The sequence below is a fragment of the Electrophorus electricus genome, chromosome 9, assembly GCF_013358815.1.
Source record: "Electrophorus electricus isolate fEleEle1 chromosome 9, fEleEle1.pri, whole genome shotgun sequence".
Taxonomy (NCBI): Eukaryota; Metazoa; Chordata; class Actinopteri; order Gymnotiformes; family Gymnotidae; genus Electrophorus; species Electrophorus electricus.
Window position 1 is genome coordinate 23,121,302 of NC_049543.1, and position 22,756 is coordinate 23,144,057.

General features: G+C 46.4%; 2 protein-coding genes and 1 long non-coding RNA gene across 9 annotated transcripts in view; 2 read left to right on the top strand and 1 right to left on the bottom strand.

The window, feature by feature from the left end:
• ccdc88ab (coiled-coil domain containing 88Ab) overlaps positions 1-15,217 on the top strand; it is a 45,519-nt gene extending 30,302 nt beyond the window's left edge. For 4 of the 7 annotated variants that reach the window (XM_035530349.1, XM_035530352.1, XM_035530354.1 and 1 more), the window contains 17 exons: positions 107-1,177; positions 1,275-1,402; positions 1,628-1,766; positions 2,020-2,196; positions 2,517-2,678; positions 3,085-3,341; positions 3,512-3,655; positions 3,936-4,122; positions 4,862-5,007; positions 5,669-5,761; positions 6,056-6,261; positions 6,386-6,427; positions 7,917-7,994; positions 9,222-9,452; positions 9,819-9,884; positions 12,292-12,596; positions 12,820-15,217. In XM_035530349.1, the coding sequence (XP_035386242.1) occupies positions 107-1,177; positions 1,275-1,402; positions 1,628-1,766; positions 2,020-2,196; positions 2,517-2,678; positions 3,085-3,341; positions 3,512-3,655; positions 3,936-4,122; positions 4,862-5,007; positions 5,669-5,761; positions 6,056-6,261; positions 6,386-6,427; positions 7,917-7,994; positions 9,222-9,452; positions 9,819-9,884; positions 12,292-12,596; positions 12,820-13,719 (4,332 nt within the window). In that variant the 3' untranslated portion in view covers positions 13,720-15,217. Of the gene's footprint in view, positions 1-106; positions 1,178-1,274; positions 1,403-1,627; positions 1,767-2,019; positions 2,197-2,516; positions 2,679-3,084; positions 3,342-3,511; positions 3,656-3,935; positions 4,123-4,861; positions 5,008-5,668; positions 5,762-6,055; positions 6,262-6,385; positions 6,428-7,916; positions 7,995-9,221; positions 9,453-9,818; positions 9,885-11,026; positions 11,114-12,291; positions 12,597-12,819 lie in introns of all 7 variants that reach the window. The other 3 variants (XM_035530356.1, XM_035530355.1, XM_035530350.1) reach the window with 3 other exon arrangements.
• Positions 15,218-16,742: 1,525 nt separating this feature from the next.
• zgc:64201 (prolyl-tRNA synthetase associated domain-containing protein 1) lies at positions 16,743-18,943 on the bottom strand. Its single transcript, XM_027028190.2, has 2 exons — positions 18,622-18,943; positions 16,743-17,656 (listed from the first exon to the last, which is right to left on the bottom strand). The coding sequence occupies exons 1-2, from the start codon at positions 18,883-18,885 to the stop codon at positions 17,228-17,230; spliced, it is 693 nt and encodes a 230-aa protein (XP_026883991.2). The 5' UTR covers positions 18,886-18,943; the 3' UTR covers positions 16,743-17,227.
• Positions 18,943-22,485, top strand: LOC118242039. The gene is made up of 3 exons (XR_004776524.1): positions 18,943-18,968; positions 21,457-21,653; positions 22,216-22,485. It is a non-coding gene; the product is annotated as an uncharacterized LOC118242039 (long non-coding RNA).
• The last annotated feature ends 271 nt before the right edge of the window (positions 22,486-22,756 follow it).

Below are 22,756 nucleotides of genomic sequence, written 5' to 3' on the forward strand. Positions count from 1 at the left end.
ACTACCAAGATAATGTCATTAATCACAAAGGGCCTTTTTTGTTTATCAGGATTCGGCATTCGTTTATTAATGCCTGGCTCACAGCGTTTGTTTCCCAATGGCACAGGTGAAGTGGCTGGAGCAGGAGAACGAGCTCTTGAACCAGACGGTCGCCTCCCTCAGGCAGCGGTCGCAGGTGAGCGCCGAGGCCAGGGTCAAAGACGTGGAACAGGAGAATCGCGTGCTTCACGAGTCCATCAAAGAGACCAGCGGCAAGCTCAACAAGCTTGAGTTCGAACGCAAGCAGCTACGCAAGGACCTGGAGTACTACAAGGAGCGGGGTGAGAAGGCCGAGGAGCTGGAGGTGGAGGTGCACCGTCTGGAACGGGAGAACGAGGGTCTGCAGAAGCGTGTGGCGAGTCTGGGCATCACCTGCGAGAAGGTGGAGGCCCTGGAGAAGGAGAACGCCGATCTGGAGACGGAGAGCCGGCGGTTGAGGAAGAAGGTGGACGGGCTGAGGAACACGTCGTTGCAGTTGGCAGCCCTGGAGAAGGAGAACGCCCAGCTGGAGGAGGAGAACCTGGAGCTCCGGCGCGCAGCCGAGTCGCTGCGATCGGCTGTGGCCCGGGCGGTCCAGCTGGAGCTGGAGAACCGTGAGCTGGAAGGCGAGAAGAGCCAGCTTCAGAGGAGCCTGGAACTGCTCAAGGCCTCGTCTAAGAAGAGTGAGAGACTGGAGGCGAACTGCCAGGGCCTGGACTCGGAGAACCAGCGGCTCCAGAAGGCCCTGGAGAACAGCAGCCGCAAGGTCCAGAAACTGGAAGGCGAGCTCCGGGACCTGGAGAGCGAGAACCAGAGCTTGCAGCGGAACCTGGAGGAGCTGAAGATTTCCAGCAAGCGTCTGGAGAAACTGGAAATGGACAACAAGGCGCTGGAGCAGGAGAGCTCACAGCTGGAGAAAGACAAGAAGCAGCTGGAGAAGGAAAACAAGCGTCTTCGGCAACAGGCCGAGATCCGAGACTCCAAACTGGACGATGACAATCAGCACATCTCGCACCTCGAGAAGGAGAACCGTGCCCTTACCAAGGAGGTGAGCACACTCAAAGACTCCTGCAGCCGTATCAAAGACCTTGAAAGAGACAACAAGGAGCTGGCGAAGCAAGCCACGATGGACAAAAAGACGCTTGTCACACTGAGAGAGGTAACCTGATCATCTTCAAACTTTTGTGGAGCTGATGACTTCATCTCTTTCTGGGAGAGCACCAGATTGAGCCTCTTCTGATGGTTTTTTGATGCAGGAGCTGGTCAGTGAGAAACTGAAGAGTCAGCAAATGAATAATGACCTGGAAAAGTTGACCCACGAACTAGAGAAGATTGGCCTGAACAAAGAGGGTCTCCTGCACGATGAACAGAGCTCAGACGCCAGGTGACTTACACTAATTTACATCTGCTTTATGAGACATTCATGAGACCCGGAAAGAAAACATTTTAGTGTTCCAGTAAAGGAAATAATAATTATTTCAAAATGTTACATTATAAGGCTTGAGCTATAGGTCAAGTGTTGTACAGAATTGAATAATCAGGAAAGGTTATATCATGGTTATATCATGGTAAATGTTTTGGACAAAATTTGACGTTTTTGCTGTCTCAGGTTCAAATTGCTGGAATCAAAGCTGGAGTCTACTCTGAAATCCTCTCTGGAGATTAAAGAGGAGAAGATTGCCGCTCTGGAGGCCAGACTGCAGGAATCCTCCAACCTCAACCAGCAGCTCCGCCAGGAGCTCAAAATTGTGAGATTTTCCATTAAAGACTTGTAGAATTAAAGCTGAAAGTTTTTACTAAATGGTAAGTGCATGTGATGATACATAGAGGTTTAGGGTCAGTTCAGAATGTATTCATGTATTGAAATTTGGTCTCCAATTAAAGTTCGCCATTGTATTTCCAAGTAATGGAGATGTGTCCATATCTTGTTCTCTGAATTGAAATTGCCCTGCACTCTAATTGTGTGTCATAATTCTAACCCACCCATTTCCTCCCTGGCAGGTAAAGAAGAACTACGAGGCTCTTCGTCAAAGGGAAGAGGAGGAGCGCATGGTTCAGAGCTCGCCTCCTAGAGGAGGGGAGGACTCCCAAAGCATCAGTAAGTGGGAGAAGGAGAGTCACGAGGCCACCCGAGAGCTTCTGAAGGTCAAAGATCGTCTCATAGAGGTTGAGAGGAATGTAAGTCACGTCTACCCACTCATCATGACCTTCAGGCACCAAAAAATCTGCTCAGTCCTTGTTCGTGAGGGATGGTTTTTCAGGAGTCAGGTGTAGTGACACAGTGGTCAACCTGATGAATTAATTGCCCTGCCAGATTTAGATTTGGATTCAAGGGCCAGCTAGTAACAGGACTCTGTAGTTAGAGATTCACAAACTGTTGTAACTGTTGGTCGCTGGCAAAATTCAAACTTCAAAGAACAGGATGCGTTTGTATTTGGGTCATGTCGTCGTCTGACAGTCCAGTGACTAAATGGGATTATGTGCGTGTGTGTTCCCAGAATGCCACGCTCCAAGCGGAGAAGCAGGCGCTGCGCACGCAGTTGAAGCAGCTGGACGGTCAGAGCGCTAACCTCCAGGCTCAGATCCTGGCCCTGCAGAGACAGGCCGCCTCACTGCAGGAGAACAACACCACCCTGCAGACGCAGAACGCCAAGCTACAGGTCACAGCGTCCTGCCCCGTCCTCTCGCTCTGTCTGCCTGTTGCGCTCTCTCTCTCTTCTTTTTCTCTCTCTCCTCTCCCTGTCTGTCCATCTCTCTCTCTCTCTCTCTCTCTCTCTCTCTCTTTGTCTGTCTTTATCTGTCTGTTTATCATGTTATCATGTTTAGTTAGGATAGAAATAGTACATCATTTGTGTTTGGATACAACTTTTCTGGCATTAAGGCAAAGCCAGATTCCATCTTTGTCACTAATGTTAGTTTCCCCCTATGGCCATGCCAACCGTTGCATTTCAGTGGTTCCAGTCATCATTAGCAAACTTTGCTTTCGGTAGCTTAACAGACCCTTTACCGCGGCTGAAAATGTGCGGCCCATAGATGCTGACGGCAGGTCCTCCACCCTCTTCACAGGTGGAGAACTCCGCGCTGGTGGCGCAGAACGCCCAGCTGCAGAGCCAGCAGAGCGGCATGGAGGGGGAGAGGGACGGAGCAGTGCGTGAGCGGGAGGAGCTCCGCACCACCCACGAGCTCCTCCTGCGCGACCACGAGAAGCTGGCAGCCCTCCACGAGCGGCAGGCGGTGGAATATGAGGCCCTCATTGGCAGGCACGGTGGCCTAAAGAGTGTCCACAAGACCCTGGAGACGCAGCACCGTGACCTGGAGGACAGGTGAGGTGCACCTGGGCTCACGCCAGGGGAACGCTCACCTCTTGAGCCTTCTTTCTTTCTGGCTTTCCCAGGTGTTATACGTTAAATCCTGAATCTGGCGTGTTCCACTTTCAGCGCATTACCTGTCCGGCTGGGGTAAGCGTGTGCCGCTGTTTTATCTGAACATGCAGGTACAACCAGCTGCTGAAGCAGAAAGCTCAGCTGGAGGAGCTGGAGAAGGTGTTGAAAGCTGAGCAGGAGAAGATGATGTCGGAGGCCAGGAGCCACCAGGCCACGGCCACAGAGTACCGCAAGCTGAAGGACGACAATAACAAGTAAGGGGCTTACACCAGCACCTGCTCTTGGAGGTCCAGCATGGCTGTCCATAAGCTCTGCGGCCAGCAAGCTGCAGGTACCCACCAGTACCTCTTTTAGTTAATCCTGCTGCAGAAAATGATATCATAGTAAGTGAAACCTGAAATGTAGGCAGCGTTTTCATTATTTCTCTCCTCCAAAACAGTTATGAAAATTATTCAGTCTGTCTGTATACACGCCTTTGATCGAAGTGAAATTTTGCAGTGCGAGATTTGTAATTGTTCTGTCTCTGCCTCCAAGGCTGAACATGACATACCAGCAACTGCTGAAAGACAATGAGGGGCTACAGTCTGACCACAAGAACCTGAAGAGCCAGTTGAACGCGGCAAAGCTGGAGCAGACCCGCCTGGAGGCTGAGTTCTCCAAACTCAAAGAGCAGTACCAGCAGCTGGACATCACCTCCACCAAACTCACCAACCAGTGCGAGGTGCGCTCCCCACAGAGAGTGAGAGTTTGGGACCGTTAAAGACAGTCTGAGTGATGCGCGAAACATCTGACGCTAAATCTTTGACTCTAAACCACGTCCACCAAAGCTTAGTTAGGTTGGTGTACTGCCCAACCGTCCCTTGTGGTTTTACTGTCATCGAGTTCCTGAACTGAACTGTTAGCAGATGTGAAATTGCAAAGTCCTGAGGGGGAGGGGTAGTCCTTAGGAATGCAAGGGGTTCATCACGGATCATACGGCCTCCAGCAAAGGCATGTCAGACTCCGCCCCTTCTCTTTGTGGACTCCTAATCAGAGTAAGGGGAGGGTCAGAGATCAGTTGTGGGAGGGGTTTAATGATGACTCCACGGAATGCCCCCGTCTAACGCTATGCTATACTGTACGTGCACATGGATAGATTCCCTCTGCACTTCACTGTACAGCATTCAGCTTCAACAGCAATGTGTTGGACCCATGTCCATGAATCACAAAATCCCATGCATTCAAAATATGAACCTACAGAACAGAAGAATTTCCTTAGTAAACGGAGCAGTGAAATCCTTGATTGGGACTCTGATTTGTTAAAGCAGTTTCTGAAAGCTCATAAACCTTCTAAATATCAGTTCAGGAATCAGCGAATGATTGCTTCCATGCAACTCACACTTTATTGTTCCTCAAACTGCAGGTATCATTATTGCGGTAGGGCGAGTAGTCACACATGCTGTAACGCGATCTCTCCACAGCTGCTGAGCCAGCTGAAGGGGAACCTGGAGGAGGAGAACCGCCACCTGCTGGACCAGATCCAGACCCTGATGTTGCAGAACCGGACCCTGCTGGAGCAGACCATGGAGAGCAAAGACCTGTTCCATGTCGAGCAGAGACAATACATGTGTGAACCTTACCCTCGTTACTGCACGTGTGACCCCGACCCCGTTACTGCACGTGTGACCCCGACCCCGTTACTGCACGTGTGACCCTGACTCCGTTACTGCACGTGTGACCCTGACCCCGTTACTGCACGTGTGACCCGGACCCCGTTACTGCACGTGTGACCCCGACCCCGTTACTGCACGTGTGACCCCGACCCCGTTACTGCACGTGTGACCCTGACTCCGTTACTGCACGTGTGACCCGGACCCCGTTACTGCACGTGTGACCCGGACCCCGTTACTGCACGTGTGACCCCGACCCCGTTACTGCACGTTTGACCCTGACCCCGTTACTGCACGTGTGACCCGGACCCCGTTACTGCACGTGTGACCCCGACCCCGTTACTGCACGTGTGACCCCGACCCCGTTACTGCACGTGTGACCCCGACCCCGTTACTGCACGTGTGACCCCGACCCCGTTACTGCACGTGTGACCTGACCCCGTTACTGCATGTTCTCTGCTGCTTGGCCAACACCCAGACCTGCTTTGATGTTTTAGCTGTGCATGTGTAACTGGAATTCTTCTTCTTCTTTCTTACTGTTCTTTTTTTTCCTTCTTCTTCATTTCTTCTTTGCTTGCATCTTTGCACTCTCGTTCTCTCTCCTTTTCCTTTCTCCAGAGACAAGCTCAATGAACTGAGGAGACAGAAAGAGAAGTTGGAGGAGAAGATCATGGATCAGTACAAGTTCTATGACCCCTCTCCCCCCCGAAGGTTTGTGCTGCCCCGAGCATCATTTCTGGAAACCAGTTCCTATCAACACTTCATTTCATGTGCTTGAAGAATGAATGTTTTACTGAACATATCAAATAAGATTTTTTTACGTTCATGTAACGAACAGTTTACGTGAGCAGGTAGTTTTGCATTTTTCATTTTGACACCAGCCCTTACCTCCACGTTGGCCACCATTCTCCGTGTCTGTGATTTGTGGCATATATAAACAGCACTGATTCCTGCTCACAGCTCACAGCGGTAAGCTCACCGTTTTCCTTGCATCTCATTATGCAGGAGGGGCAACTGGATCACGTTGAAGATGAGGAAGCTGATCAGGCCGAAGGGCCGAGAGCGCATGCGCTCGCTCACCGTCGCGCCCATCCGCTCCGAGTCCAGCGACGGCTTCTCGGCCGGCACGCTGGCGCCGCCCGACAGCCACGACAGCTCATCCATGGGCTCCGGATCACTGGACGACACTCTGAGCCAGAAGCGGAGCAGCAGTGAGTACGAACTTTACTCTACGCCAATTTATAGCTGGACTATAAAGCCCTCTGGAAACTCTATAACAGAAATCAAATCTCTCTCTCTCTTTCTTTGTCATCCGTCTTTTGTCTGTGCGAAAAGGGAGGAGATCGCAGCACAGCAATGTGCAAGGGTCCTCCAATGGTATGCTGTAGCAGGGCGAGGCCGGGTCTTTAGTGGATCTGTCCAGTCTCAGTCCAGGGCAATTTGTGATTGGTCATTGTTAGTGTCCATCACTATTAAAAGGTGCAATGCGTCATAATGGTCCCACAAATAACACAGTAACACAAGATATTCAAATGTACAGGTCATGCAGAATGAGCGTGCACAACATATATATATAAAAGATATTAACACACACACACAACATATATATATATATGTATATATATATATATATATATATATATATATATATATATATAAAAGATATTAACACGCAACACACATTTTTAATCCTAAAAAAGGACAGATTTAACTATATGATTTCTAGTAACAAAGTCACATTTCCAGATGCTACTGCATGTGCCCTCCTGTTCTGCCATCTACACACACTGGAAAGCTAGCTCACACACACTGGAAAGCTAGCTCACACACACTGGAAAGCTAGCTCACACACACTGGAAAGCTAGCTCACACACTGGAAAGCTAGCTCACACACACTGGAAAGCTAGCTCACACACACTGGAAAGCTAGCTCACACACACTGGAAAGCTAGCTCACACACACTGGAAAGCTAGCTCACACACACTGGAAAGCTAGCTCACACACTGGAAAGCTAGCTCACACACTGGAAAGCTAGCTCACACACACTGGAAAGCTAGCTCACACACACTGGAAAGCTAGCTCACACACACTGGAAAGCTAGCTCACACACACTGGAAAGCTAGCTCACACACACTGGAAAGCTAGCTCACACACACACTGGAAAGCTAGCTCACACACACTGGAAAGCTAGCTCACACACACTGGAAAGCTAGCTCACACACACTGGAAAGCTAGCTCACACACACTGGAAAGCTAGCTCACACACACTGGACCCAGTGGGACAGGGGCCGTAGGTGATGTCTACTCATCACATGCCACCATTTTCTTTATAGCTTTTACCATAGCAACTGGCTTGTTTCCTTACTTTGAGTTTCTTAGCACTAAAGAGCTCCACTTGCATTCGAGCAAAAAATCTGCACCTTCAGTTCCGAAACAAGCTGTAAGGACCCAGATGCATAATGTCACGGGCAAGGAAACGTGGTTCGGTTGGCGTGGTACATGCGACTGTGGCCGATGGCTCCTCCGTGCAGTTAGAGACACCGGCAGCCACTGCCTGTCACTGTTTGATTCCTGAATTGCACCCTTTAATAAACATCTGTGTGTGTCTGTGTGTATGTGTTTACGTGCATAGCATCTCCACTTCAGACGGTGTCTTGGATGACGTCTGTGTGTGAGTGTCGTTGTGTGTATTTACTGAAACGTATATTGTATGTACAGTACGTGGTGTGTTTGTGTGTGAGTCCACTGAAGTGGTTCTGATTGGTTTCTTCCTCCTTGAGTGGCTTTGTTAACCTTACTGTGTTCTCTCCCTCCATCATTCTGCACCTCGCTCCCTCCCTCGCTCCCTCCCTCTCGGGGCTGACAGCTCTCAAACGGCTACCCTTTATGAGGAACAGGTCCAAGGAGAAAGACAAAGAAAAAGCCATCTACCGCCGCTCCATGTGTAAGTGCCCCGACTAAGCAACTTCTGGCTACCGGCTTGGTCCCGCCCCTCCCTTGTCTGCCACGCCCCCCCCAGCCTCTGCCACGCCTCTGTTCCTCACCATGTCTCTACACACACTTCTCTCCTCGCTGCGTTTGGCCTGAGGACTCATTCACAGCCACTCAACGCTTGACTTGTTTGGAACTTGTGGCACAATTTCTAGCCAAGAGAAATCTGCTGTGTTTACCACAGCCTGTGAGTGTGTGCTTGTTTTTTATTGACAGGCAATCTTGAAGTAATACACAACATGATAAAGTCATTTAACATGTATTATAATTCTAAATCTAATTATAATAATAATATGAATACTCTGTTTATTAATACAGTACTGTGTAAGAGCAGTAATATTAGGTGTTGGTATTCTAATATTAATACTATATTGATGCGTGAGAGCAGTAGTATTCAGTACAGGTAATCTAATATTAATACTGTAGTTGTTAATACAGTACTGTGTGAGAGCAGTAGTGTTTGGTTTTGTAGTCTAGTGTAGTCTGCTGTGATTATGCGTGCTCTAATGTTTGGGCAGTGCTGATATTGTGGTGTGTTTGGATGAGTGTCTCCTACCTCACCCTTGTCTGTACGCGTGGCCCTGTTTCAGCTGGCCCTGTCCTGGCTGCAGCACACCACAAGTCATGTCGCCACCATGCTGGAAGCGAGTAGGAGTGATCTGGCACACACACACACACGAGCTCTCTCTACTATTCTCTGAGACTGCACTGAGATTCTTAAACTGTACGTCAGGAAGGGGGCCGTGAAGAACTGGACGGTTTAGTGCACTTCTTGTTAGGCACATTGGACTTGTTGGTTAATTCTGAGGTTGTTACAGCAGGTATCTACTGCTAAACTCTGCAGTCTCACACTCTGCGTCTGCTCTGTCTTCTCAACTCTGTTCTTCTCATTATGCCTTTCTTTCTCTCTCTCTCTCTCTCTCTCTCTCTCTCTCTCTCTCTCTCCCTCTCTTTTTGTCTCTGTTTATCAACACACACAGATCAGAGGCTTCATTTCAGCTCTGTGCATGTCATACTAATATGGTGTGACATTTCTCTCTCTCGGTCAGTCTTTACTCCTCTTTCTCGCTCTCTTTTTCAGTCTTTACTCTTCTCTCTCTCTCTGTCTCTCTCTCTCTCATCACTTGCCGGCTTGCCGCCTGTAGTGCGAGGTATTAATCCCCTCGCTGTTCCTCTTCAGCCATGAACGACCTCTTGCAGACCATGGCTCCGGCGGGGGGTCAGTGGAGCAGCAGCACGGACCACCTGGACACGCCCGAGGAGGCAGCCTTGGCGTCGGCGGTGATTGCGGCGGGTGGAGGCCAACGGAGGAAGGAGCTGGGGACAATGGCGTACTCCACCACGGCCATCGACTGCGCTACCCTCGGCCTGCCCCCCGGACACGGCTCCAAGCACAAACTGAAGAACAGAGGTAGAGCAGAGTGCCGGTAGCCACGCTCCCTGCACCTTCCGCGCGTCCCGCACCACTGGAATCAGAGGGAGGTGCTGGGGTTGTGTTCTGTCAGGGTCAGAAGTGGGAGTGTGTGGATGTTTGTGTGTTTCTTCTCATCTCGAAGTGTCCTGAATTTTCCCGGTAAAGGGCTTTAGTGTCGTTTGTTGTGAGCGTGCATGCATGCTGACTGACTGATTTAGTTTTTGCTTTAAATGTCTCATTCCACGCTGTTCCCCCTCAGCCTGCACATTGCCCTGTCCAGTCGGGGGGGGGGGGGGGGCGCTTATGTCCTACATCATCAGACTGTTCCCAGATCAGGTAAAAGTCTGCCTTTGTGTCCTGCAGACAACGTGTCGTACGAGGACGTCACTCCAGTCTTTTCGGATGAGCAGAGTGGGGTTCGAGCCCAAGGTGAGAAAAGGACAGCGTTTACGACCCCGCCTCTGCAAACCGTTAACACCACACAGCTGTACAGTTGCAGCAGGTGGAAATCTCATCCATCCGTTAGCAGGGAAGAGTCTCTGAATGGCACCAGAGAGGGTGTTGGATTAAATGCTACCCCATAATACTCAAGTGAGAAGCCTTCGGTGTTGTTTAAGTGCGTCCTGCAGGGCGGCGCTCATGTGAACAATATTCTGCCGTGGCGCATCCCCATGATTCTCGGATCCTCGGAAGTGCAAACTCAGCACGTCCATGATGGCGCACGTGCTCATCTTCGAAGGGCTCATCCATAATGATAAATTTTTTATGTTGATTTTAATGGCACATGTATATGGACGTATCTGCGATCTGAGTGAAGCATGCTGCAGCGTTTTTATAGATGTGTTCATATCCGACCTAACCTTGTGAGACTTGTGTCTCCAGTTAGACGTTTTCGTATTTTATTTTGGGTTTGGCGCCGGTCATAGGATATAAACACAGCCACTCTCTTGCTGTGAGTTCTCTGAACAATGACCTGTTCTGTTCCCACGAGCACAGTCGGACATCACCCGGGCTTCACACCAGCGAGCTGGCAGGATGTTCGCTACAGCTGATTCTGACATTTGTGTTCTCACATGCGGAAGTGGAATGTCTAGGGTTGCTATACATGTCTGAAAGGGGCTCAAGTTTTAGATTCAAGTTTGAATCCCAGGCGTGGCCCTGCAATCACAGTAGGTTCCCCCACCTGTGTGTGTGTAATGGGTTAGTCCAAGAACAAGCATTTTATAAGATGTTTGAAGAATTGCAATCACTTCTATTATCCTGATTTGGATAATAATGACTGAAGTTTCAGTGACCTCTGACGGAGTTGCCCGCTTTGTTTTTATAAATACCCACGCACACATGAATTGTCAATGTCCAAGTAAACATATACCTATATCATCTTCAGCTGTCGTAACATCAGCACCTTCCAAGAAATTTAAGACACACACGATGCCATTAAACATTATGCCGTGGACACACACTTTACAGGTTTTGACACTTATAATATGCAAGACGGCATCTGCTGAGACAGGCGTGAAGAGTTAGGAGACCACGTGATGACAGTGAGCCGTTTGTGTGTGATTGCACAGGACGGGAGCACGTTAGCACTTCTGAAGCAGTCTGCCCCCCAGCTCCAGACGTCTCCGTCAAATGCAAAGCCCCTTGTATCATCTGTAGTAAGTGACGTGCTGCCCCGTCCCCTTCACTCATTCGAGCCCTTGCCGCGAGACATCGGACACGTGACACCCTTCATCTGCCTTCTTCGGAAGCAGTTTTGGCTCTAAGACTTTTCACTGGGATTCCTGTATTAACATCTTCTTTGTGCCTTTGCCTCAATTGTGCAACAATAATTACAGTAACAGCAACAGCAATCACTGCACTCGAAGTGGGACAGTTTGCGAGCTTGGTCTCTTTAAATTCTTCCCTTGTACGATGTAGAGCTCCTCCCCCCCTGGATGCTTATTGGCTGGTTTGTCCTGCAAGGCTCCTCCTCTCTTCCAGTCCCTGCCACTGGGCATACTAAGGGCCAATATGGTTGCTGATTGTTCCAGCCAGCATGGTCCATCTGTTGCCCCAGTGTGATTGGGTTCACATGCTGAGTGCCCTGTCATCTCTGTCCAGATTCTGGACCAGTCATTCATCATAGTGACGACACCGCCAGTCATAATAACAATGATCTTTCTTGCTACCTGCCAGTCTGTGGCAGAGGTATGCCCATATGTTGCACGTTTTAATGCTGAAGGTTTGGTCTGTGTCGTATGTTGTCGCCTTAGAGCACATTCAGCGACATACATTCAAAGAGAGGCTCACGAGTCTTACTTAAGACGACCCTAAAAGATGACCTTTATGTAATGAGGCTGTGTGGTATTAATCGAATATGGGATCTGGAATACTGCTGTACTGCACGTCTTTTAGCTCTAAGGTGGTGTTAAATTGGGTTAAATTTGGTGGAGTGGCTTTGCTGTTGCGGGTCAGCTTCACTTCCTAGTGGAACTTTGTGTGGTATTTCTCGTATTCAGCTCTTTTCTTGTGCCTTCGTTACATTTGCTTGATCGTTAATGCCTGTAATTAGCTTTTGATTTTCGTTAAAATACACTGATCATTATATAAATGGTTTCGACTATATATTTTTATTTTTTAACTGTATCAGATGACTGATACAGTTACAGTTAATGGCTGAAACAGCAATTTAGGAACTATTGCACCTTAAGCATGTTCAGAACATTTTCCCGATAGAATAGTTGAATGCCCAAAGGAACTGTCTCCATACATTGATTAACTTTGGCTCAAAAGTAATGTTAAATCCCCCCCTTTTAAACGAATTAACTCTGCCACTGCACGTTTGGTCTCTCAGGTGTGGTGAACGGCAGCCTGAGCAGACCGCAGAGCGAGAGCAGCGGCGAGCTCAGCCTGAGTCTGGACGCCGACGTCTGGTCGAGCGGGAGCAGCCCCGTGCTGCCGCATCCGCCTCTGCCGCCGCCGTCATCTTCATCCTCCTCCTCCTTGTCTCACGCCCAGCGCTCGTCTCGCCAGAGCCCGCTGCAGCTCCGGAGGGGCCCCGAGCTCGCTGGCGCCCCCCCCAGGAGGAGCACGGGCTCCCCGGGTGGTGAGGTGCTGTCCTTGCAGCAGTTCCTGGAGGAGAGTGCAGACCCTCGCCAGGTGACTCCGGCGTCTCCTCAGTGGCTCCGAAAGCCCAGGCGTGACCCTCTGGCTCCATGTGACGCTTCCAAATGAAATATATGCAAAGCTTTTAAGTTTACAGTAATAAATGTTGTTTAGGTGTGCCAAAAATAATACAAATCATTTTAAATGATCTGTCAAATATTGAAGTACTTGGATGCTTTGTAATGTTAAGCTACATGTGGAAATGTCTCCCCTGCAGTCCGGCAGCCAGGAGAACCTGACTGCAGAATCGCCCCGAGTGTCAGGAGTGACTGAGCACGTGCAGAAGGAGTGTGGCAAGGGCCGGGGCATACTGCGCTCTGCCAGCGGAAAGGCCACGCCCTCCGAATCCAGAACAGGCGGCCCGGCTCGCCCAAGCCTGCGCAAGGCGGAGAGTACCCGCGTCAAGGGTTCGAACCAGCCCCGAGCCAGCCTGAAGTCTCAGAGCAAGGCCACGTCCGTGTCCGAGCGCCTGGACACCTCTTCCTGCCCGTCCTCCTCCGCGGGTCTGCCGCGTGCCAGCAGCGTCATCTCCACAGCCGAAGGCACCACGCGCCGGACCAGCATCCATGACCTGCTGTCCAAAGACAGCCGTCAGCCGGTCCCCGTGGACCCTTCGCCCTCCAGGGGGAAGCCCTGCTCTCAGCCCGCGCCCAGTGAGTACCCTGCCCCCCACCCTCGGCCACACCCTCAGTCGCCACCCCAGGCCAGCCCCTCCGCCCTGCTGCCCAAGTCCGCCAGCATGCCGTGCACTGGCCACGCCCCCAGCATAGACGACCCCGAACTGTCCAGTCTGCAGGCCTTCCTAGGCCCTTCCTTCACCGTAGAGTCGGTCTTCCTGGACTCCATCTTTAGCGAGCCCGTGTTTGCAGGCGGAGCTAGGAACCAGGCTGTCCTCTCCCTCAATCCCTCCCTCGTTAGCAACATCAGCGGCCCTCCCCTCAAGCCCAGAGAGGCCAAGCCTGGTCAAAATGACCCCAAAGACCAGAGCGCTAGCCCGCCAAACAACAAAATAGATGGGCGGGGCAATGATAACAGTCACGTGAGTGGTTCTGACCAATCCGCTTCCCTGAGCTCGGAGGACAGCCAGTCGCTGTGGTACGAGTACGGCTGCGTGTAACGGTGTTGGGGACGAGTGACCTGTTTCCTGTGTGGTGATGGCCATGCATCTGCATGAACACTTCGAGCACTACCATAGTTTTTCGTTCACCTCTTTGTTTTGCTTTTCTTGTTTCGTCGCTGACTTCATAACCATGCACTCTCGCTGTTTTTGGTTTCGTGGGAGATTTCTGATTCTGAACAATCCCTTTGTTGAACTTACATGTCCAAGCGTTGAATGTTTGCATGTTGTTATCCTTACGTCTTATGTGATTTTCATGTTCATAAGACATGGTCTGTATTTGAATAGGCTTCCTTGTCTATCAAAATGTACAGTAATCATATTGCCATGATTATCCAAATCACAAAATTAAGAAAACACAACAATGCTTTATGGAATTTTATTATTTCAGCATTTCACTAATTTATTTGTCAACCCTGTGCTTAAATTTGCGTGTTCATAACTTCTATGGTTAGCTGAGGGCTGATCTAAATTGATATTTAAATAAAGTAATTAGGCTTGTGGAGCATATCCCTTGATGAGCTGTGTTATGAGAACCATTTAGAGGGCTAACACACGTCCATGTACAAATGAATCCCTCCTATTCTGTTCTGAATGTTAGTGTATCTTCTATGGGAAGAACCTGCGATGCATTGGGGTGCTTTTTTGGGAGACTGGGGCTTTTCAGAAGGGATGACTGGTGTTATGCACTGATGGGTCTTGGTGTTTGGGACTAGCTTGCGCATGAGGGGGTGTCACTCAGTCACTGTCGAGTCATTTCTACGCCCTTCCATTCTGCTGTTCCATTTTGATTGCTTTGATCAAAATGAGGCAGTTCTCTCATGCTGGTGTATTGTCTTGCTTCGTTTACATGCGATTGGTTAACTACGGTATTAGGTGTGTGTGTGTGTGTGTGTGTGTGTGTGTGTGTTTGTGTGCGCAATAGAGCTGTCCGGTTCATTTGGAGGATCTTCAAGGATCCATTGCAATATATTAGTGTCACAGTTTGGAAGGGAGTCTTCAGTAATGGAATATGAGTTTGCAGGTTTTTGTATATTGTGAAATTCATTTTTAAATAACATTTCTTTTGGGAAAGTAAAAACAAGATATTAGCATTTATCTATGTCGTCGTAGTAGCGCAACATTATTGAAGTGATTTAACTGCTATTTATTTGTTCCCCTTTAGTTTCAGAACGATTATATTGCTTCATCTTTATCATGTACATTTGCTGTTCAGCGCTTTCATTTTGATTGTAATGTTTCGCTGTAACATCACCTGCCTTTGTCCTGCAGATGTGGAAGTCTCGCAAGAACGCAGAAAGTCTAAAAGCAGATCAGGAGAGCAGCAAAGCTCCTAAGCACTAACTGCTGGCCGTGCTCTCTTTTCCTGGGGCCAACGGGGTGAGTGGAGAAGGGCAGGGTGGGGTTGTTGCTATGGCAACTCGGATGCCTGACCTGCATGCACTTGCCCTCGTGCTGGTGTGTGGCGGTGAACATGGAGGATGGATGGATCCCGTCAGGTGGGGTGGGTGGGGGCTAAGGGGTTGTTTTGGGCCCACTCCTAACCCCCCCCCCCCCCCCCCCGCCTATCTCACCCCCCCCCCCCCGCCTATCTCACCCCCCCCCCCCCCCCGTCTTCCTCTGTCCAGCTTACCCTCAAAAACATGCTGTCATGCTGCTCTCCCTCCTTCTCAGTGGAAATGATGCGATGTGAGTGTCTCCCTGCTGGGATCAGTCTGTTAGTCTGAACGGATTTCAGTCATCCCTCCCCAGCCCACAGATGTGGCTTCAGTAGTGCACGGTGCTAGCCTCCTGACGCTGAAACTCCCCCACTTCAGTACTGCACGGTGCTAGCCTCCTGACGCTGAAACTCCCCCACTTCAGTACTGCACGGTGCTAGCCTCCTGACGCTGAAACTCCCCCACTTCAGTACTGCACGGTGCTAGCCTCCTGACGCTGAAACTCCCCCACTTCCCCAGCGCATGCTGGTTTCTCCTGTGCGTGTGTGTTTGTTTACATGACTGACTTTTCTCACCATTTCTGCCTGCAATCGTTTCTTTGCCTTTCTCTTTTCACTCCTCCTCGTCTGTGGCCACCTAAGGAGAAAAGTGACCTTCTGCCTGACCGAATCCTTTTAAAACTTCTGAGATGGTCTACATCGAGACAGATTGTGTGTGAGGTTTTTTGCTTTTTGTTTTTAAATCAATGACCTCTTCTGTTAAGAAATCAAAACTCCCCATTTCCTTGAATCAAGGAAATGAGACTTTTTGACAACGTCGCCGTGAGCCTTGACCGTTTCTGGCTCGCTGCGCTCTCCTCACGTGGGCGAGCATTTTGGTGCCAGCATTCACTCCAGTGAGGTAGAGGGCACAGCCTGCTGGTCACTTGGGTGACGCCCGGTCACCTGGCCTTTGGACAACACGCCAGTGGACTTACTTTGTTTTACCAGCATGCATATGTGAGTTCCAAGACCAACCTAGTACAGCGATCCACTCAATTCACTGCAATCTGCATGAAGCAAAGCTACTCACCACTCTTCCTCACGCCCGTCCCACACCTCTGCCCTACCGCACGCATCGCCCATCACAGCAGAGCGCCGTGCCAATGGTTTTCTTCAAACCATTTCAAACTGAAGATTAAGAAAAGACTATTTTGGGCCAAATGTTCTGCTTTTGTTATCCGGGTGTGCCAAAAGGAGAGGACAGCAGGCATGTGCCTCTGCTCACGCCTCTGGCAAGCTGTATGTATGTATGTGTGTGTGTGCGTGTGTGTGCGTGTTTGCCTGTAAGACTGCTGACACTATTCAGACCTGGCATTTGCTTCCTTTCCCACTTTTACATAAATGCTTTTGATGTGATAAAACAAGACTTGTCTGTTCTTTCGCATCCTGACAAGGCTGACATCCTACTTCAAACCCACACCTTTACAAAAGCAAATTTTGCAATGCACAAAAAGTAAGATAACTGTGCTGAAGTTAGTTAAGCCGTTTTTGGTATCTTACACCCTTTGACTTGGTTTTCCCAAAATGACTCAGTACACCTGTGTTCCCAGAGTGAAGAATCTTTATTACAGAAGAGGTTTTGTTCAATGGTTTTTGGCAGCATTTTATTCACAACATACAAAAAGGTTAACTGAGGATGGTCCAGTTGTTCAGTAGACAGAATTGGCGAATCTTACAATTCAAAAGTTTTACAGTACAATAGTAGAACACATCCTGGTCCTTATAAAAGTGATAATTTGTTATTTTGACTTTATTTTGGATGATTAAAAGTGAGTGTCAGGTAAATAGGTTAAATGGTTTTGTTTTTCAACTTTTGTTCACTTGTTCTTATTTATGTCTGTGTCTTATGGCACCCTGCTAAATAGGAAGTGGTAAAATGAGAACATTTACTCAAGAGGACCTGGGCTGAATGCCAGTGATAAAAGTCCAAAGCACACACAGCTAAAATCCCCCCCCCAACAACCCGAACATGCTCCTTGCAGCTGTTTGTTGCGTTGACCTGTTCTGAGACAGCCATGCAGCCGTGACCTAATCGAAGCTTTGGAGAATCGGCTCGTGACCCGTCTCTGTTAAAAACCGCAGCAGGTCGTCCGGTTTGAGTCCCGTGGTGGCGGCGTTGGTCATGGGGTGGAAGTAGACTCTCTGGTGGCCACCGTTGGCCAGGTTGGCATCCAGGACGAGCTTCACACTCTGGTCTCTGTCACAGAAGAGGGCCAACGCTGTGGCACAACCCTGGCCTACCTTCAGCTTCTCCAGCATGGTCGCCTCGTCGGCGAAGCGGAGGTTGCCGCTGCCGACGCCCAGCTTCTTGGCCAGGTCGTTGAGGTTGACCTGCCGGTCGTGGCGGGCGGACACGAGCCACAGACACTTTTTCTTCTTGTCTCTGAGGAACAGATTTTTAGTGATGGCTCCGCTGAGATGTTCCACATGGGGCATCATCTCCTCCACGGTGAAGACCTGGAAAACAAGCGGGCTTAAGCCAGTGGGATACTGAAAGACACCTACAAACTGGAGACTTGCATTACAAGGAATAGTGTGGTATAAGGCACACTAGTATGGTCTTCTTCAGAGTCTAGGCCTCATTTCTAATCTAAGAGTACATTAATTTACTGTTTGAGTTAACTGTTTTACACCCAAGATACAAGGTTGATGCCAAAAGCACAAGCGAATCATCTAAACTCCAAGTCTTCATTTTAAAGTTTCTCAAGCAAGTACTACCCCAGTCTAAAAAATTGCTCTGTCAAGGGAAATACCTTTTTAAAAAGCACTAAAATTAGTTATTTTGAAGTTTTACTAAGGTAATCGCTGATTTAAACTGCCTCATGTGAACAGCTGCACTGTAGATTATAGAATTCCAAATATCATGAAATGAAATTAAAAGAACTGAACAATAAAGTGACAGCCATCCTGAATGTCCAAATGTTAAAATGCCCTTTTCTTTTGTCTGGATGGTGATGTTTCACAAAGTGTCAAACATGTGCATGAACTTGTGTTATAACTATCTTATTAATAGTACATGGCTGGGGTGTATGATGTTTAAGTTTCAAATAGTGTCCTAAATGTGATTTTAATGGTAAAATAAACATTAAAAAATAACATTTAAATAATGAAATTATGATAAATGATCAGCTGTCTCCCATTTGGATGTTATTTTGAGACATCTGGTGGCTATCTTAGGAACTCCTGCACTCCTTATTCTTCAGTAACGCACAAACGCTGGTGTACATAAACCGAACCCAAAGTTAAACACCTCAGCCATCTAAGAAGACGGTAGTGAACTTCAGCCCTAACAAGCATTCGGCGTGAGCACTGCACCATCTCCCACTGAGGGAAACATAGCTTTGGTAGATTTCCTTAGGGTTGTTAAATGTAATTTTAAATGTTAATACACATGCGGCTCGTTGTGTATTGGGGTTGTTTACCTCTGGGTGTTCGACGGTGACATATTCAATATTCAGGTTTTTAAGGAAATGTTCTAATTCTGTCCGTAGTTCGGGGGATCCCATTTGCGTAAAGGACGATCCAGAATTCGACAAATAGTGTGTGAGCAGCAAAGATATCTTTACATGGCAAACCATATGACTGCATACGGAAGGGAGCTGGCTGTTGCGCATGCGCAGGGCCAAAACGACACGACACCTCCAGGAAAGTTCAGACACACGTGGAGAATGGAAACAGACGACCATGTGAATAGCGAGTAACCAAAATAAACCAAAAACAAGAATCTCAATGGACGGGTGCGGCGCGACAAGGCAGCTAGAAGTAACTGGTGAGTCTTGAAACAAATTAAAATATGAAGTTCTGTTTTAGGGCACAAGGTGGCAGGAGTAGGACTGGTATGGTATACGTTCAGGTATAACATTTTTCAAAACGTTTTTTTATGTTGCCATTTATACTGTCTTCATTTTTGTCAGTGTTGTTTGCCTATGTTGTTTATATAATATTGATCCACTTCGTAGAAAAAGGAATCTTAGTGGAATCAGACGTGACAGTCACGCATGCGCGCAGGATAGTTGGGTTAGCTAATTGACTAATAAATCACTCAACTAGATCATGAACAATTTCCCAGCAATACGTTAAACAAGTGCCAAACATTTAGGAGTATGGTTCTTGATATTTCGCATTGTATGTTTGTCTTGTTGTTTCCCCTCCAATGGCTCGCTTCTATGCTGTATTAAAGCGTTTGAGAGCAGATTTGAGTCAGATAGTTAAACATAATCTAATGCATCGAAAGAAAATGTGCTACATATGTAGAAAAGTAAAAAAATTGTTGGAAATTCAGACCTTCCCAGTTCAGTTAAATCCACTATATTTATAAATATCACGTTCTTAGCTACTCATATTTCCTTGTTTTTACTGTGAGAAATATCGTAGCAATACTGTGCAAATGGCTAATCATTTCATTAGAGTATATTTTAAAATGGCCAACATATTCAGAATATGATGAAGTGTTTTTACTGTAGGAAGCACATGAGTCATAGGATGGCAAAATCCTCTGAAACGTCTATTCGTTTCACTATATATCACTACTATAAAATGCACAAATCAAATTACCGGATCACTTACATGAACATTTGAAATTAGAATGAATTAGGAAAAGAGTCATCTTGAAATAAATAATTTGTTGACGGGCTTTTGTTAATATAAATAAATAAAAACCCAGTGCTTTGCTTTTATATAATTTTTCTGTTTCTGCTCATTAGGTTAATATTTTGATAGCTCTTGGCTAAAATTTATTACACTTTGACATCTTTGTTTTCAGATAAATACATCATATACTTTTCATAATCATTGTGCTTCTTCTTAATCAAAACAGCATTTCTTATTAAAATCATGGTGTAGTTCTGGAGCTGATGTTTGTGAATACGTTATGTTACATAATTTATTTAATTGTAAAAGCAGTGTTCTTTAATAAGTTGCATAATAAGTTGAAAACAACCTTTTTAGGTTCACAGACATACTGTGATCTGTGTGTTAAAAATGTTCACCTTTTTATTGTGATCTAAAAAAACATGAATATATTTGCATACATTTAGTCTTTTTCTACATATCATTTTTTGATCTTACAGTCACATTGCTCAATTATTTCAAATAAAATTTTTAAAGGCATCTATAGACTATTTGTAAGTTATAATGTTTGTATGGACGAATGAAAATACATCCCATATTGTGTGTAAGAATGTTGTCTCTTCCACTTGACCTTTCAGGATTTTAAATATCCATAGACCGGTCTCTACATGATGGCTTTAATAATTATCAGGATACACAACCTTTGCTTTCAAGGATCACTTTGCTTCAACTTATTATTCTTTAATTGACTTTCCCAATTGAACAGTCAAGGTTGCAAGGTTTCTTCACTGCACTGGAAATGTGTACCGTGTCATGTCTGCAGTGGAGCAAACCCCGAGTGGCCTGTAGGGGGCGTTTTTGGCCCAGCGTTGTCTGATCCTCTCTGTTAAACCTGCTTTCCAGTTTCCAATTTCTTTTGAATGTTGCCTGTTAATCAGAATCATTACATTTTTGGGTTGCTCTACATTTATTTTAAGGAAGTCTTACACTCAGAGGTGGGTAGTAATGCACTACATTTTAATACATTTTACATATACTTAGGTAACGTTTTGAACAAATTGTACTTTTAAGTTGTTTTAAAAGAGGATACTTTATACTGTTACTCGAGCACATTTGCAAAGTCAAAAATGTACTTTTATTGTATTTGTCAACAGTCCTTCAGTTTCACTTTAAAATTATTTTTACATTTTGTACGTTTCGCCACCACCTGTTAAGTGTGGGAGGGTTAGTGAAATCCCTACGGATGATCACTGAGTGTCACCACTTTGCTTCAGTAAGTTAACCAACCTGGACAGTAGACCGACGTAATGAACAGCGAACAGAAACGTATCTGTGTGGAATCGGTGGTTTCATAACACCCTCATTATCGATATGAATAAGAAGCAGGAAAACACGTGTAGCAGCTGAACTGAACTTGTGGCGTGCAGGAATCCATGTGCAGTTCAATTAATTTGAATAGTGCTTGAAATGTTACTAAATCTAGGTTCATATTCTGAAAGCTTCTCAAAGTTTGAGTGCAAACCTAATATCATATTTTTGTCTTATTTACAACACTGACATAAATCCTAGATCAGCTTTGAGAAGCTTTAAGAATATGCACCATGTTTAAATAATCTCTATCATTTTTTAAATGCTTCTTGTAAAATTATTAATAAAAATATAACTTTTGATCAATTCTGTTTTGACAGTGAAATTTGGAAAATTCTTTGAAATTGAAATTGAACATTATCTTCATGGATTAGATATCCAAGCTAAAGATAAACTGAAGCCTGCTCCAGACACCAGGGCTTTTCCACTTCATGAAGACACTAGGAGACAATGAGAACATCATCCATGATTATATTAAATGACATTTCATCTACTGCAACCATTTCTCCATTCAGAGGTATTTGCATATTTTGAGTTCTGTCTTCATATATTGTGTGATATAGGTGTAATTTGCACAGCTTTGTTGTGCTTAGCTGAGTTTTTCCTTGTGGTGTGTACAGCATCAGCATAACAACCATACTGAAATGATTAGTTTTCATTTTCTGTATATTCAGTCGATGCCAAGCAAAAGCCTGTGCATATATAACAGAGGTGTGATTTTTGCTATGCCTCTCACTGTGGTGTTACGGTATCCATATTAATATAATTTTACATATGTGACTTGTGAGACAATACACACTATGAACTGAATAGTTTAATTATATGCTTTAACAAGTATTCATGATATCAGACTTAATGGATTCCATTTTAATGTACTATTAAGAGAAAATCATGAAAGTATGAATAAAGTGCAACCATTTACAGTTTGTGTATATATGAAAATGAAATTTGTCTTCTAAGACTTTTCAAAATTCTTTTTGTATTTACAATTTCAGCAGGTACTAGAGCATTAATTTAACAGTTTGTCTCGAATGTTGGCTAAATGTGCTTATAAGCTACGGGATGCTTCCCCCCCCCAGATTTAAGAAGGGACAATCAACAGTTGATATAAACAATACCCCACAGAATCCATCATTCTTCAAGCTTTTCATGTGCTATACTGAAACCAAGCTGACAGCACATGCTATAGAAAACATCTTCCAGGTGAAGCTTTGTGTTCATGGAAGAGTCTCTGGCTAATGGGGAGATTACCTGCTACATGTACCTGCCATTTGGACTGTGTACTTCAGTATTACACAGTGTTACACATGCAGAAAACAAGACAGGCCTCTCTATTCAGGATGTGCTGATGTTCTGAATTATTTTACTTATATTAAAGATGTTTAAAATCTGAAACCTTTATTTTATCTTAATGTTCAGACAGAGTATTCAGTTTAGTGTAATTCTCTACTATTCTCTAATAGTAGTTGACAGGTGGAGCTAGCCCAATTTGTCTCTGAAAGTTTGTCTCAGAACGATGCTGAAATTCCTCTCCACAAATATTGCAAAGAGCTGACACAAGGGAGTTGAACAGATTTAGGGACATCTGAGCCCCGGGGAAATTGTTTTGGTTCAAGTTTG

Coding starts and splice junctions, on each gene's coding strand:
- zgc:64201 (XM_027028190.2), bottom strand. CDS start 18,885: ATGGTCGTCTGTTTCCATTCTCCACGTGTGTCTGAACTTTCCTGGAGG. Junction 17,657..18,621: donor TCACCGTCGAACACCCAGAG/GTAAACAACCCC, acceptor CTTGTTTTCCAG/GTCTTCACCGTGGAGGAGAT.